The sequence below is a fragment of the Ursus arctos genome, unplaced genomic scaffold (assembly GCF_023065955.2).
Source record: "Ursus arctos isolate Adak ecotype North America unplaced genomic scaffold, UrsArc2.0 scaffold_13, whole genome shotgun sequence".
Taxonomy (NCBI): Eukaryota; Metazoa; Chordata; class Mammalia; order Carnivora; family Ursidae; genus Ursus; species Ursus arctos.
In genome coordinates, this window is record NW_026622797.1 from 7537471 (window position 1) to 7553946 (window position 16476).

Genomic DNA, 16476 nt, shown 5'->3' on the forward strand with positions numbered 1-16476 from the left:
AGAATATTCGGGAACTGGGAAGATGGTCAGTGTGAATGGAGATTCTAAATTCTAAGAGGCAAGGGGTTCAGGAGGTCTATTTGGCCCGAACCTCCAGCTTAAGCCTGAAATTTGGCTACTGATGATGAATGGCAAATTTGTGTGGGGTGCAAGGTCTCCACAAATGTGATTTAACTAAAACTTGTGGTCTCCCTAATTCTAGCTAAATCTGCAGGTAGGGATATCTCCAACTCAAAACTTTCTGGGCCTAATGAAGGCCCTAGAGGGCCTGGTCACTAAACCAAGTCATGTCTTAATTTTATCCACCACTGCAGTCCCATGGCCTGGCCTACGCCTGCCTGACACCTGGTAGGTACTTCAGTTATGAGCCAGTCTCAAGGGAAATGAAAATACGGTACAAGATGGGATGTTTAAGATGGGATGAACCCACACAGTACTACTGACTACTAGTCACTACAGTTAAGGTGGAGTTTTTAAATTTCATTCACAGACTCAAGCTACCGAGGCTCCCTTTTTAGTAAGCGTTCCTCAATACATACATACTCCTTTTGGTTTTCTGCTAAATAACACCTGGATATTCAAAGAGCCAAGTGCTTCTTTTACAAAGTAAAAAGTCAGCTCTGAAGTCGAACTTCATGGCAAATGTTTCTGATGCTTTCGGAAGTACTTCCCCAATTTACTTCTGACATCCTACTTCATTAGATACGTGAGTGTAATCAAACAATTTCTACATTATTTTAGTTTAAGACATGATTTCCAAAATTAAGTGTGTGACTGGGGACAGTGGAGGGGGTGTTGAAAGGCAACCAATGACGGGCTGCCATCGTTTTGCTTTGCCAAGGAAAGATACGGAAAATACATAAAATCTATTGCTGCCATCATCTCCAAAACATAAAATTTAGCCCCGGAAAATGAGTTTAATTTTACAGAAAAAAATCACTACCCTGTCATTTTATCAATTCACTGCAGGCTGATAACTTGCGCACCTGTCTGGGAACCTCTCATTAAAGGAGTTTATTTGAGGTATGCTGCCAAAGAAACTTTCCTTAAAAGCATTTTACTTTATAATTCTTCATAAGATTTTCCTTCTATAAGTCTGTCAGGCCAAGGACTGCTACTGTGAGTCAGGAAGCATGTTTCTACCCACCTCACCTCCCTTCTTTGCATCTCTGTCTCTCGCTGCCAAGCTCTCATCCTTCTCCTTGGGGTTCTTCTCATTTACCCACTCCCTGCAGCCACTCCTAGAATCACACACCTAGGAAGTGTCTAAGCAAAAGCACCAGTGTTAGAGTTCTCACTCTGGCGGCTGCTTTAGGATCCTCTGATGATCACCAGCTCCAAACACACAAGTAATAAGAGGCACAAAAAAGCATAATCAAAGGCAAACTGAAGAACAACCTCACAGCCTTCAATGCATATAATTTAAAAGTTCCAGAGCAAAGAATTCAAAGTTGCATAAAATGCTTCCTATCAGACACATTCTTTCTTAATCTTTCCAAATAATTAAACTGTTAGTGGTTGAGTACTTAACAAGGGTTAATGACAGTGAATACAGCCAAGTGGTTAGTGATACAATCCTAAACCTAGGCTCAATAGTATTCTCAAGCTTATCTACTCTACTTAAAAGAAAATAAAGGGGTAGGCAATTACACAATTAACTTAGATGGACTATGGACTAAGTAGGAAAAAGAAATTTAATGGATCAAAATGACTTTTTTTTGAAGTGAACTTTTTAGGGGTACTTGGGTGGCTCAGTCGGTTAAGCAGTCCAACTCTTGATTTCAGCTCAGATCATGAACTCCAGGTCATGAAACTGAGCCCCTCCTTGGGCTCCGTGGGGGGCATGGAGCTTGCTTGAGATTCTCTCTCCCTCCCCATCTGCCCCTCTCTCTTTCTCTCTTAAAAAAAAAATTAAAGTGAACTTTTTACTGCCTATTTAAGGAAAAAAATATATATTGGTTTAACCTAAGAAACGTGTAAAAAAAAAAGCCTAAAATAAAGATAATTTCTAATCAAATGTTACTTGAGTCTAGTTATTAAATACTACTTGAAACTGTTACTATGCAACTACTTTAAGAAATGTTTTTAAAACGGGTCATAACAAACCAAAAAGTACTATAAAGATACAGTCTTATGAGGTCCCAATACATCCACATACAAATGTATTCATTCATCTACCAAACACATCCTGGGCATCTCATGCAGAAGACATAGTACTAGGCACTTCAGGAATAAAAAGAAGGTCTAAGATGATAGCTACTACCCTCAAGTAATTCACAGTCAAGAAGAAAGATAAATAAACAATTTTTTAAAACACAACAGGAATATAAGTAACCAATTGATATAAGACAGTTCAGGGGTGCCTGGGTGGCTCTGTTAAGCATCCCACTCTTGGTTTCTGCTCAGGTCATGATCTCAGGGTCGTGGGTTCAAGCCCCACATCAGGCTCTGCACTGAGCAAAGAGTCTGCTTGTCCTTCTCCCTCCCCTTTTACCCCCTCCGCCCACTCATGCTCACTCACTCTTTCTAAAATAAATACATGAAATCTTAAAAAAAAAAAAAAAAGTGTTCAACCTCACCAAAGACTTAAAAATTATCATTGTAATGGCAAGAAAAAACTCACATGGTTCCTGGTGAAAATTAACACAAATTTCCTGAAGAGCATTTGGCAATATAAATCAAAGATCTCTAAAATTATACAAACTTCGAAAGATGGAAACAACCCAAGTGTTCATGGACAGATGAATGGATAAACAAAATGTGGTATACACATACAATGGAATATTATTTGGCCTTAAAAAGGAAATTCTGCCATGCCACAGCAGAGATGAAGCTTGAGGACATTCCGCTAAGTAAAATAAACCAGTCACGAAAAGACAAATACTGTATGATTCCACTTACATGAGGTGCCTAGAATAGACAAAGAGACTAGAAAGTAGCATGGGGCTCACCAGGGGCTGGAAGGAGGGGGGATGGGGAGTAGTTACTTTATGAGCACACAGTCTCACTTTTACAAGATGAAGAGTTCTAGAGACCTGATGCACAGCAGGGTGAGTTGAGCGAATGTACTTAAAACACTATTGAACTGTACACTTAAAAATGGGTACTATGGTTAAAAAAAACACTGAATGAATACACTGTGATACATCCACACGGAACATCTTACGACAAGAATAAAAGAACCACTACTGCCCAAAACAAACAACACAGATGAATCTCACCAACATCATACTGCATGAAAGCTATAACATATGAGTAGGAGTCGGGTAATGAGAAGACAGAGAAAAGTGGCTGCGTGGGGGCAAGAGAGGATTTCCAGGATGCCACTCCTGGTCTGCTTCCCCACACAGGTGAGCTCTATTAGGGCACCTTCACTTTCGGACAATCTATCAGGCTATACATTGCATATACACACAAATATCTGTGTGACATTATACAAGAAATATTACACAAAAATTTAAAACAAAACAGCCTGAGGCACTTACTAGGTCTTACCTAATTGATCAACTCCTCTCCTCCATCCTTATATTATCAAGTTCTGCAAAAGCCTGTACAGTTGCCTCCATTATAATGAATTCACTGTGTAAAATTCTGTACTTAAAGGATAGCAAACTAGAACTAAATATATATCTATGCATACTCTCTCATAGCAATCACATTTTCAGAATTTTATCCTAATGAAACATCCTGGATATACATAAAGATTAAGCTAAAAGGAATGAACATTCTTACACAGTTGTTTATAAGAGCAAAAGAAATGGAAACAACCTAAAAGTCCAACAAAGGACTGGTTAAATTAATTAAGATCACAAACAGCTTCCTGGAATAGAAACATCAGAAAACATTCAATGGGAGTCAGCACAGAGCTTGCTACACAACAAAGGTTCCTACTGGGAGACAGAGATTGTGCCAACTTTTACGTAATAAAAACCACTACATCCCACTTTCTTTTTATTCTTCGTGAATTTATCAGGATCTCGTAGAAGCCAGCTTCTTCTGTATATATACTACCATATATATCACATTAAGTTTAAAAATAGCAGGAGTCGGGTGCCTGGGTGGCTCAGTTGGTGAAGCAACCGACTCTGGATTTCGATGATCTCCAGGTCGTGGGATCCAGCCCATCAGGCTTGGCACTCAGTGCAGAGTCGGCTTGAGGTTCTCTCCTTCTGTCCGCCCCCACTTGAGCTCTCTCTCTTATAAATAAATACATAAATACCTTTTTTTAAAAAACTGCAGGAGTCGAGACCTCCTCCTATTTCACTGACTTTAAAACATACATTCATCCACACTTTAACATCTCTGATATTACGCTGCTTCCTACAACAGATATAAAATGCACTGTGTCATAGTTCAATTGCAGTATTTTTTCCTCCATGATATATAAAATTATAGTGCATCTTACAATCAAGGGCATCCTGTATTTGATGAAATACTACTCTTTAAAAGTTCATCTCAAGAAGTTAAATAAACATTACGCAACTAAAAATGAAGTCTATTCAAGAGCGAAGCACCAAAACAAATATGAACCAAAGCAATTTTTTAAAAAGAGAAAAAACTTTCTTTAGCATTTTTCAGAGCCTATAAAAATTATGTCCAGATACTCACAATTAAATAAATTACTTCTAACTATTCAGTGCAAATGAAAATACTCAATGTTATAAACAAAACACAACAGTGGGCTGGGCACTTACACACATCACTTGTGATAACTGTTCAATCTCAGCTGAGCCCTGTGCTCCTGGATGAGAGCAAAGAGTAAGAAGCCCCCACCCTTTTGTTTTCCAAGAAATGGCTAACCTGAAGGGCCACCACACCCTTGCATAAGGAAATAAGACCCACCTCTATCTTCCTCCTTGAGCTCCATGTTTCATCAAACAACTTTTCTCTCTCCTCTTTGAGTCATTCTCCATCAATGAACGTTCCCACACTGCCTGAATTGCCTGAAAGCTAAAGTTTCGTGTGCAGGAAAGGTCCTTTACAACCATGCTGCCCCTTATGTTTACTTTTAAAATCTTTATTGTCACTTTGGTCAAATATATATTTCAAGCATCACTTCTTGGAAATCCATAATCCTATCTTAACTAAAGTGTTCAAAACTCCTGACAACTTTTGATACTTGTCTTCCCAAAATTAAACCCTAAATGTTATTTTGTTTACACCTAAAACTGTCTTTGAGATTTGCCACAGGGGCCTTGGAAAATCACAAAGGATTTGTTTTTTCATCTTGTAAAAGGGGAGGGGCTAGAATAGACTCATCTGATGTGTTACTATTGGTGAGTTACTAAATCAGAGAAGATGCTTAGGTTTAATTTGTCTTGGTTGACATGTCATACATATTTCAAAAATGGTTTGCTGTATGAGAAGTTCCTATAGAACTGTCCATGACACATTTCTGTTTATCAGGGTGCTAGGGCTACCCTGCTGGATATTAAACAACAGCCACATTCTCCGGACTAAGTCAGTTATGTTTTCTCTATTGTTCACTTAGTCACAACTGCTTTAATTTGAATCTAGGATCTTCTAGGCCAGTGTTTCTCAAATGGAAGTTGGTATCACTTGCCTATGGAGTTTTATACATACACAGATGTTTAAGACCTATTCCAGATTTACAGACTATCTCTTTACTTGATATTCTTGATATATTCTTGGTATATTCTAACTATGTGTCTGGTATATTGTTGGCATATTATATCAAGACTATTGTATGTTATATCTGAAGACCTTTTTTCTCTATAAAGGTTATGTGTTCTCCATTTTCATAAATTAGACACAATATCCACTCTTTTTTTTAAGATTTTATTTATTTATTGGACAGAGAGAGAGACACAGAGAGAGAGTGAACACCACCAGGGGGAGTGGGAGAGGTAGAAGCAGGCTTCCTGCTGAGCAGGGAGCCCGATGGGACAATCGATCCCAGGACCCTGGGATCATGACCTGAGCGGAAGGCAGACACTTATGGACTGAGCCACCCAGGCGCCCCAATATGCACTCTTTCTTGACAGTTAATTATTATGTTTATAAATATTTTGTTTAAAGATTTTTGGACTGACTTTTATCTTGTTTTGCATGTCACAAAAACACCCAAATTTTATCAAATGCCTTAATCTTATCATGAATCCCTACTGGATCTTACACTTTTGAAAATTAGCAGTAGTAAATTAACCAGAGTCACTTGACATTTTCCATCACCTACAGGTAGGCTTTTGTTTTACTCTGCTGTTTTCCTGAAAGCACACTTGCGATCATCCCTAGGCTAGTGTGCCCATCTTCCACAGAGACAGGCTGTCCCAAAGCCTGGGGAAAAGGACGATGCCAGGTACTTTTGGGTATAGGCTTCGGCTAGCATGTTCAAACAACTCAGAGACCATACCAGTGGGCTGAGTCAGGATTTCTCAAACCCTAGTCAAGAAGGAGGATTCATAAAACTGCTAACTGAACATCGAACAGAACCAGAATTGCCTAGGACCAAATGCTCTGATGAAGGATGACTGTGGGTTTTGTTTGGAATACTGCTGCTGTACTCATGTTTTATTTTCTGAATATATAAGGAATCTCTTTCTCTTTTCTCTTAACCTATCTGTAACTCATAACAATTTAGTAGACTGTGCTTTTATAACTGAGATTATCCAGTGCATTTTCGTCTTTCACATTAGTATGGGTAAAACAACTTAGTATCTTCTAAAAAGAGATGTCACAACGTATCAACAGTCTTAAAACTCGAAATATCTTATGACCTAGTAATCTATATTAAAGAAATAATCTAAAAGACTGAAAAGTTTACGTAAAGATTTTTATCGAGTCATTAATAAGGAGGGGAAATGTGTATTTTAAAAGAATTCAAGAACAATTAGTTCAATTATGGTATATATATTAAGAGGAATACTGTTTGTCACTAAATTATGTTCACACCATAGAAAGGTGCTTATGATACGGTAGCTTTTGAAGATAAACTGTATAGATAAAAAAATGTATATATACACATATATATATACATGTGTGTGTGCATATGTGTGTGTGCGTGCATATAAATATATATGAATATACATATGCACGCACACACATCACAAACATAGATAAACCCGGGATATAAATATGCCAAAATGTTAATGGTAACTATATTTAAGATTATGGTTAGTTATTTTCTTCTTTTTCAGATTTATCTATAGTAGACATGTATTGCTTTTATAATCTGAGCGATTTCTAGATGATTAAGTTGGCTCTATTGATCAAATTTTATTTGCTTTTCTGAGGCAGCAGCTAGATCAATCTGAAAAATATTACTCTTAAATATAGCATGCAACATTTTAAAAAATGAACAGTATTGACCAAAGTTATAAAGACATGTCAAGTTAAATAAACAACTACAAAGAACTCCCAAAGAAAAAGACTGGGCTGTGCCGACTAACCTAACAAGTCACTCCATTGGTAGTGTGACACTTCTGATTCTAGGAGCATGGTTTATGACCTGCCAAGTCAGAATTCCAAACACCTTTAGGAATAATATGCAAAATAAATCAAGTAATTGAAGCAAAAGAAAGAATCCGGAAAACTTAGGTCCCTGAATCCTTTTTTTTCCTTCTATGACTTCTGCAGACATAGAAAAAAACAAATGTTTCTGGAATAATGCAGATGATTGCAGCTATTTTCAAAAGTAGCTAGTCTCTAAGCATATGTGATGGCTTTTTAAGAAAATTAATTACAATGGGCTTCCCCTTTTTTCATTTTAAACCAAAAAGGGAGGAAGAAAAGAGAGCTATAACCATGATAACTAGTTTGGACTGAGTACTTTATATAAAAGTACCATTATTTCACTGAATCTTAACAACCTAGAAAGTAGGTGCTACTATTATTATATTTCTCAAATGAGGAACTGCATCTGAGAGAAGCTATATAACATCCCAAAAGCATACAGCTAACAACCAAAGGTAAGATTCAAAGCCCATCAATGTAATACCAAATCCATGCTCTAACCAATATAGTCACCGCCTCCAACATCCAACAGGTATCATCAGTTGAGAGCCTACTAACCATTAGATGCAGTACCAGGAACTGGGATATAAAAATAAGCAAAACAATGTCCGTGTCTGCATGGAGTTTAACGTCTAAGGCAAGGCACAATAAACAAGCACACAAAAATATATCATTACAAACCGTGGCACACTGGGGTGGCAAAGTACAAGGGCCATGCAGACTTATAACAAAAGGACCTCCTTTAATCCCAGGGAGAGGAGGACGAGGTCAAGGAAAGGTTGACTGAAGTTAAGGAATGCTTAAGAGAAGACCTAGCACAGGAGGAACAATTAATTAACAGGTAAAGAAGGCAAGGCAAAAGACAACTCTCCAGGTCCTCGTCTCTTAAAAATAGACGTCAATGCACTGAAATTGCTCTGTACACACACACACACACACACACACACACACACACACACAGCAGGGGAAAATGGGGGTATTTCCCCTCCCTTAGGACTCACTCTATTTTAAAAAATCTAAATAGAAATCAGTGTTTTAAAGAAAAATAAATTGTCTAAGGTATTCATATATTCCCAATTTTACTCTAAAATTAATCCTAAATTCTAAACTCGCCTTTACAGTTCCTGTGTTTTAAGGATAAGCAATGAAGAGAACGGCCCTGGGCAGCAAGGGTAAAATACACTCTTATTCTTGCTTCAGGAAATAATGCTGTTTGTGAGGAAGAAATATTCAGATCCTAACTTTGCCCAGCTTCCTCAAAATGATCCCTTAGTGGATAAGTACTGTGCCATTCTCCTGACTCAATCTCAAGGGACAAGGGACAAAGTTCACTTGCACCTGTTTTTAGTTTTGGTAGAGCCATGTTTTTCAAAGTGAGGGTCACAACCTACTTGTGGGTAATAAAATCAATTTAATGGATCATGGTGAACAGTTTTTTTAATAGGACAGAACAGAATTATCAGAGTGTATCATATATTACAAGGTCAAACATTTGATAAATTTTTATTTCGCTTATATAACATACACATACTGTTTTAACATTTATTTCTTACTGTAGGTCACAGTCACAGCCAGAGTTCAATATCACTACCCCAGAACAGAAACTAAAATCTTACTGTCTGCTTAATCTAAAGACTGAGTACAGAAAAGAACAGCAAGATAAACAAAAAGGTTTCAGCACTGGTTTCTCTTTATTCTGTGAACTTAAACTTTCATGGGTTAAAAAAAAAAGATATGTACATGAGTTTGGGGGAATTTTTCGGGGGGGGGGGGTTGCTTTTTTTTTTTTTCCCCTGAAAATGTATCTTTCATCACTGCTGTATCCTATAAAGTCTTCTTAATCCAGAAAATACAGTATTCCACAGCTGCCGAGTAACTAGTCTCGTGCACGTGAGCTGCTGCTGGGCTAGGCAGTCAGGTGGCTGGAGAGCACCTTTAGCTTTGGACCCTAACCAGGGGAGCACAGTGTGACACGAAAGAAAGGGAAGCAAGAGCCTGGAAACCTGGATCCTAAGCCGTGACCTTGGGAAAGCAGCACCCTCTCCAGCTTGCTTTACGCATCTCTAAAATACAGAGCAGGGCTCCAAATTCCCTTCCAGCTCCAATTCTTGTAATTCTATAAGCAATGGCTGAGAGGTTGGACTAAATAAATATTAACAATCCTACCATCCATAAGACTTGCACTATAAGTACTTAACTCCTTATTTGAATAAGAACTATAGAAACCCAAGTTTCATCTACCTTTTTGTGTTCCTACATAAAAAAGACTTTAGGATTTTTAATGGTACAATAAAAATAATGCATGTATTAAATTTTCTTCCAAAATATTCCCACTGACAGAGTAAAAAGGTTGACAATTTCTATTAATTTTACATCTCTAAACTAGCTATCCTCTAATAAGCCCTATTCAGAACATTCTACAGTTCAGCAGTATCCTCAAATGGCCTGCTCACATGCACAAAAGGCTTTCACTGAAAACATCAAATCTGATCAGCTTTAAAGCTTAGTATCCACTTTTCTCCACAGAAGGTTTATTTCTTCTGAAATTATGCTGAAATGAAATCCACTTATGAAATGCTTTTGATAGAATGCCTAATCTATTCTTAATAGCTTTCCCTGCTACTTCATAAACATTTGGCATCCACATGATCGATGAGACGAATACTTCTACGGATGTCTGCAAAATATGACAAACGAATGTTCTTACAGGTAAAAAACAAATTCTCATTTTGCCCATGCTGTTAGTGAATAAATATCCAAAGGCAAACTGCACTCCATTACATGAGTCTGAGGTCTGTGGGAAACAGAAGAATGTCCCTACCACACCTACTTTCCAAAGGAATAATGTTCCTTTTAAAATACAGTGGTTTTGCATTTGCCTCTTAAAAAGGGGAAAGCATTTTAACATAACATACATGATGAAGATACAGTCATAGATTCTAAATGGTACTACTACAAATATGAGAGACTATCATCAAGCAAGCCCTTTGTTTGTCACTGCTGATGCTATTTCTAATCTACAAATTCTGTTACCCAGGATGAACTAAATAATTAAAGCAAAGCATCTCGATGTAGTCGGCTCAGTCAGTTCACAGAGACTAAAAACACCTTTGAAAAAAGAAAACGTAATTAAGATAATTTAATTTAAAATTTGGAAAGCATATTCTCTTTATATAAAATGTAGAATCTCATCAGTTTCAATTTTAGTAACAATTCAAAGGACACTTGAAAGTATAAAATACTGGGTAAGAATTTCGGCTCCATAATTAGCTTTTGATTATAAAATAACATGTAATACGTTAACTATAAAAAAATTGTAGGAAACAGTTGGTACATACCCTTTCAATCCTTTTTCTATGCGCATATACACTTTTTAAAAATGGGATCATACTGAGCATTAGCTGGGATTAAGAAGCCCAACTCAAATTATTCAGAGTTTAAGCAAAAATAGAGAATCTATTAACTCACATATCGAATCAAGAAAAAAATGGAGGTGAATCTAGCATAAAAAGAAATTGGCCAAAGAGCTCTTTTGGCCTCTCTGCCTTTTCTCTGGGGGTTAATGTTACTGTCTGAGACCAAACTACTTCTCCATGAGCCTGACTACAGCTTCAGGGAGCTAGCTCCAGGCTCAGAACTCCCACATTATATATATTTTGGTTATTAAAAAGAGCATTGCTCTCCTCCAGCTCCAATTCTAAAAATCCCAGTAAAGAATCCTAATGGCCTGGCTTGGGTCAAGTGTCCATCCCTACAGACAGGAACATGTAAGAACAGTACATGTCCAACCTGAACCAGGGAGCTAGAGCTGACAGAGAAAGAGATGACAATGGGGGAGAGCGAGGACAAAGGAAAGACATAACTGGTGGAGAAATACATACCACCTGAGCAGCCATCTCAAGTTTTAGCTACCATGTTCTGCAAATACTGTTTTATAATCTGCTCTCATCGAACACAGTGGTGAGCATGCAGACATCAGAACTACTTGACAATCTTTTAAAAACTAGATACTCAGGTCCCACTTACCTATAAAGACTTTTCTAGAAGGACTTCTGTCGTGAGCGTTTTTCCATGTCACTGAATAGCCCTTAAAAACATGGTTTTTTAATAGCTGCAAAGAATTCTACTGTGGTTCTAAATTTTTTCAATTTAATTATTTAAATCCAGAAAAACCACATACCATCATGATCTTTTTTTGAACATAATACTCACAAGAGTCAAAAAGCATTTTATGAAAGCACCAACCACTGACATCTCTGCCACACCTTTCTCAGAAACTATGCCACAGGATTCTTTGGGGGGGGTGGCGGCAGGAGGGTGGATTATGGGGTGGGTGGAGACAGTTAGGTGACCTTCTGGGACTTACCACTAGTAAAAATCTAGCACTGAGGGTTTAACAAATGTCTTTAAGGGACAAGGATACAATATACCTCAAAGTATAGCCAGAAGAGCAAGGTCTGTCATAACCTAATTAAAGTAAGACTGAAGATTATAAACACACTATAACCCAACTAATGAAGGGAAGTTAGTGACAAGGGTGGGGGGGAAGCAGCCTCTCAAGTCTAAGGAAATGAAAGCCTAAGACTTTGTCACACGCCTCTCATACTAGAAGAAGGGGGTACATCGGATAGGGATGCAAGCCAACCTTCCTGGTCTGTTAACATTAGTCGCTAAAATCATTCAACTAATTTTCCTTGCTGATGTTATGTTCGCCAATCAATTTCTTAATTATACTCTGGCTTTCTATAGGCAAAAGAATACACTGGCCCACCTACCAGGTATAGACAAAGTTGAGGAAGAGGTAAAGCACAGGACCTGGACCTTGCTTATCTTATCCTGTCAAGGGAATGTCAGCTCAAAAAGACCCACAGCAGTCATCGCCCAAACTCCTTTTCTGACATTTCTTCTATTTTCCTTTAAAGAAACTATTTCCAATGGCCTACTGATTGGCAACATGCAAGTGTCTTTAAAAAGAATACATACCACCCAGTCAAAGAAGAAGGCTGAGACAATAGAATGCTATGAGTAAAAAGATAATCATTGAGGAATGAGGAATTACTAAGTAACAGGAAGTTATTAAAGCAAATGTATCCAGTAAGCAGTCAAGACCTCATATCCCCGTATTTCAGGTAGAGCTCAGAACAAGATTTACAAGACACAAAGAGAAGACATGTGAAGGAAGTAGAAGCAACTTCTAATAATATGACAATTAAAGGGAACCACAAAGTCCTTCTTGAGAGACAAGTTGTCCCCATTTCAGAACATGAGAAAGCTTCTGCCATCACTGGAGCCCTTTGTTACTGCCGCTGCATGGTCAGGGCTTCTCTGCACTAAGCCGCCCCGCCAATGGGATCTCGTGTTGTAATGGTCTCAGGCCACGCCCATGCCTGATGCTGCCCAGGCAGTCTGCAGCTGCACCAGAAGGTGGATTTCCTTAGGGAGAATAGGTGACATCCAATGTCAAGACAGAAACATGTAGGCTCAAAGGGGACATTCAAGTTGAGAAAGAGATCAAATTATCTAGGAGTGACAGAATATTCAAGTACTCTTTTCCTAGTGAAACCTATCTTTTTTCAAATGAACTTACAAGAACCATATTATATAAATAGTAAATAAACGTACCTTGGTTTAAAAAAAGGTATTTTTATGTACATGTAACATGTACTTATCAAGGTAAGTGAGAACAATGAAGCTATTTTAACATAAAAATTTTAAATGAAAAGTTACAGATAGGAGCAGTCTTTTATCAGCCTTAATATCCAAGTTCTGTTTTTTTAAGAGCAGATTCAAGAAATCACAGAAGTAAATTGTTCCAAATTAGTTTTAATAACTCTCCTTGTAATCTCAGGATCCTCCTACAAATGACCCAGAAGTCTGAAAAAGAAATTATAAGAAATGTTTACTTCTAAGTTAAATCACTAACAACTGCTACCCTTATGATTCTTTATCAAAAATAAGGACAAGAAGTATCCACGACTGACAACAAGCAGTAAAACTATAATAGAGTACTATCACCTCTCGACCTGTTCTGTGTTCCTTGGTGATTGCATAACTCTCACGTCAGCATGCACCAAGCAGATGTGCTGGGCTGGCACCTGCCACAGTGGTACACTGGCCAACATGTGTAGACCTGCATTCTACAAAAGACCTAGGCATTAAAGCAGCCTTCTTAATCAATGACACGTTAACATAAAGCACATGAACAAAGACGGCAGAAAGAGTTTATTCTGTCTGTCCCAAAACCAGTTAACCTGGTAGCATAAATCACCACATTATTGGTCTCCACTGTTAAAACGTGGCATCTATCATTTTGAACATGCACACTGAGCTTCTTTAAAATAGTTAAACACAAATAAAAGAAATCCAAATAAACAGGTGCAGAACCCCTAAAGCACCTTTTACTAATGATCTATAGTAAGTGTGTCAGAGGTCAGCTCTGTGGATTGAAGAAGTGGTGGTGACAACGAGGGTGTGTATAAAAGACAAAATCACAGCTTTGTCAAGTAATCTGTTTTACAGATTTGCTATTGTAAAATTAACTGTAATGTTGCTAAGAAAAATATTTCTAAGATCTTCTTGTTCTGCACACTGCTGTTCCCTTAAAGTTGGATGAAGCCCATTTATCCTGACCTATTTTTAACAAAGACAGACAAAAACCTGACTGAAAAAAATCAAGGTTTCTTTTTACTGTTGGAGAAAGTGATTTTTCGGGCACATTACCACTTCTCTCTGCCCTTTTTACTTTTACCTAAGAAAGTTCACATCTATTTTTTTCCCAAAGTACCGTTATACAGATTTATAACCTCTGACCTACCCATTTGGGTAATAAAATCACACCTCTTCTTCAAGGTAGTTAAGGGAGCGCAATGTGCAGCCAGACTTGAGCTCGACCTGGTGTGAAAACTTAGACAAAACACCCAACCTTTGTGCCTCAGTCTATACTCATTCATAAAAGAGACATAAAAGGACCTACCTCATAGGGTAGTTGTACAAATTAAGGAAGCAAAGAAAATGGCACATTTTAAGCGGTTAATAAGTGTTCACTATTATTATCCTTTACAGAAATACTTAAACAAGTCAAAATGCTCAAAGATAATCTACTAACAAATTTATACAATAAGCTACCTGACAAAACTTTAAAATGCTAGATGTATTCAAAAGGAACAAAATGAATTCTCATTACACCATGTAATATTATTTAGAGGAGTTGTTCCTTAAAAGTTCACAGAAGTATCTCAGAATTTAGGAAAATGAAGAATGACGTTTTTCACAGCTTATAAAAATAAAACAAACCTGTTTGAACTGACTGGGTCTGCAAGCAAGGATATGGTTCCTGTGTTCAGTTCTAACTACAGCTACAGAATTTGTTTTAAATTTTTTTAAGCAGGAAAAATAAAGAGGACTCTTATTTGCCTTATTCCTGGAAGTACAGAGCAAGACGGTAAGATTCAAGAGGAACTCTGCAAGTATTTTCATTATAAGGGACAGGGGGCAGCAGTTTGCAAGTTTACTCTGGGATGCAAAGGACGGGGGAAGAGGACATTTGAACATACAAACATAGGCACATAAGAAGAGGTAAATTCTTAGTTATGGTGACTCTGATTTCCCAATCAGAAAAAAAAAATGACATAAAACTGATTAATAGAGTCTCTAAGGGACAGAACGCAACAAATGCTCTGGGTACCAAAGTTCCATCTTAGAGCTTCAGGCGGTAGCAAAGTTTTAGAGAAATCAATCCTTTACTTTATGTGCACGTGTGAGCAACAATCTGCACAACGCTACTGCTAAAAGCGGTAAACGACCCTCAGAAAGAGAAACCAACCTGTCTGTTTGCAGAGACTAAGTGGAGTTTCTCACGGGAGAGAAGGCAGGCAAAGGAAAGGGGGTGCACAAGGAGGGCAGGCGGAGAACGCAGGGAAACCACCAGAGCATGTCTGCTTCAAGAGCGTCTATTTCTTTACTCGAATTGGGGCAGAGGAGAGGTAGCATTTTCGTTTAGCAACGATGCAAGCAATTTCAGCGCGGCCCCTGGTCTGAAGCTCGCGACGGGGAGGTCACAGTTCCCGCAGGACCAGGGGAGCTCCACAACGCTCCCGGCCCCACCGCGTTCGGGAGGGCAGTGAAGCTGCAGGGAGGGACGGCAGGCTGAGCGCTCGGGCGGACCCGCAGTGCCCGGGCAGGGGTCCCTCGGCAGATTCGGCCGCGGCGCCCTCGGTCCCAGAGTTGCACCCCGCCCCTCTGGCCCGGCCCGGGAGCCTGGATGCAGCCCTCACCACCTGGCGGGAAGCGCAGACCCCCACGCCCCCTCGGCCTCCGACCAAGCTCGGGCTAGGACAGGACCCGCTTTTTGCGCCGGGCCGCTGCGGCAGCCCCACTCACCTCGCCACCCGGCAGCGCTCGGGCTCGGGCTCGGGCTCAGGCTCGGGTCCCGGCGGCGGCGGCGGCGGCTCCTCCATGGCGGCGGCGGGGGTGACGGCGAAGGCGGGCGGGGGAACCAGCTCGGCGGCGGCGGCGGCTTCTCTCATCCGTGCACGGGGCCTCGCATGGCCGCGGCGGGCAGTAAGCTGCAGCCTGGCGCGGGGGATCGGAGCCCCGAAGTGCGGGAGTGACTCGGCTCCGCCTCCGCCTCTAGCCCGCCGCAGGAGCCGCTCGCGCCGCGGCCATCTTGGAAACGGCGACCGGCCAGAGCCGGGCTACGGCGGGCGGCGAGGGACAAGCCTCCTAGGGCGGCGGCGGCTGCGGGCGCGGCAGCGGACGGGCGCGGAGCCGACGAAGGGAGGGGCGCGGGGAACTGCCCCGGGGGGCGGCGGCGTGGGCGACCTAGGCGGCGGCCCGGGAGGCACGTCGGAGCCACTTGCCCCGGGGACCGCGGCTTTGCCGCGGTCGCCTGTTTTCGCTCTCGGGGCGTGTGCGCTGGGCTGTGCGCGCCCGTGCTCCCGGGCGGCCTGCGGTGGGCGTGCGCGGAGGACCCCGGGAGGGGCCGCGCGGCCTGGGTTAGGCGGC

At 40.2% G+C, this 16476-nt stretch overlaps 1 protein-coding gene across 7 annotated transcripts in view; it reads right to left on the reverse strand.

Annotated features, from left to right (window-relative positions):
* Positions 1-16171, reverse strand: part of MAP3K4 (mitogen-activated protein kinase kinase kinase 4) — a 110180-nt gene extending 94009 nt beyond the window's left edge. For all 7 annotated transcript variants that reach the window (XM_048225887.2, XM_026505172.4, XM_048225886.2 and 4 more), the window contains exon 1: positions 15853-16171. In XM_048225887.2, coding sequence (XP_048081844.1) covers positions 15853-15998 — 146 coding nt within the window. In that variant the 5' untranslated portion in view covers positions 15999-16171. The remainder of the gene's footprint in view (positions 1-15852) is intronic.
* Positions 16172-16476: the final 305 nt, after the last annotated feature.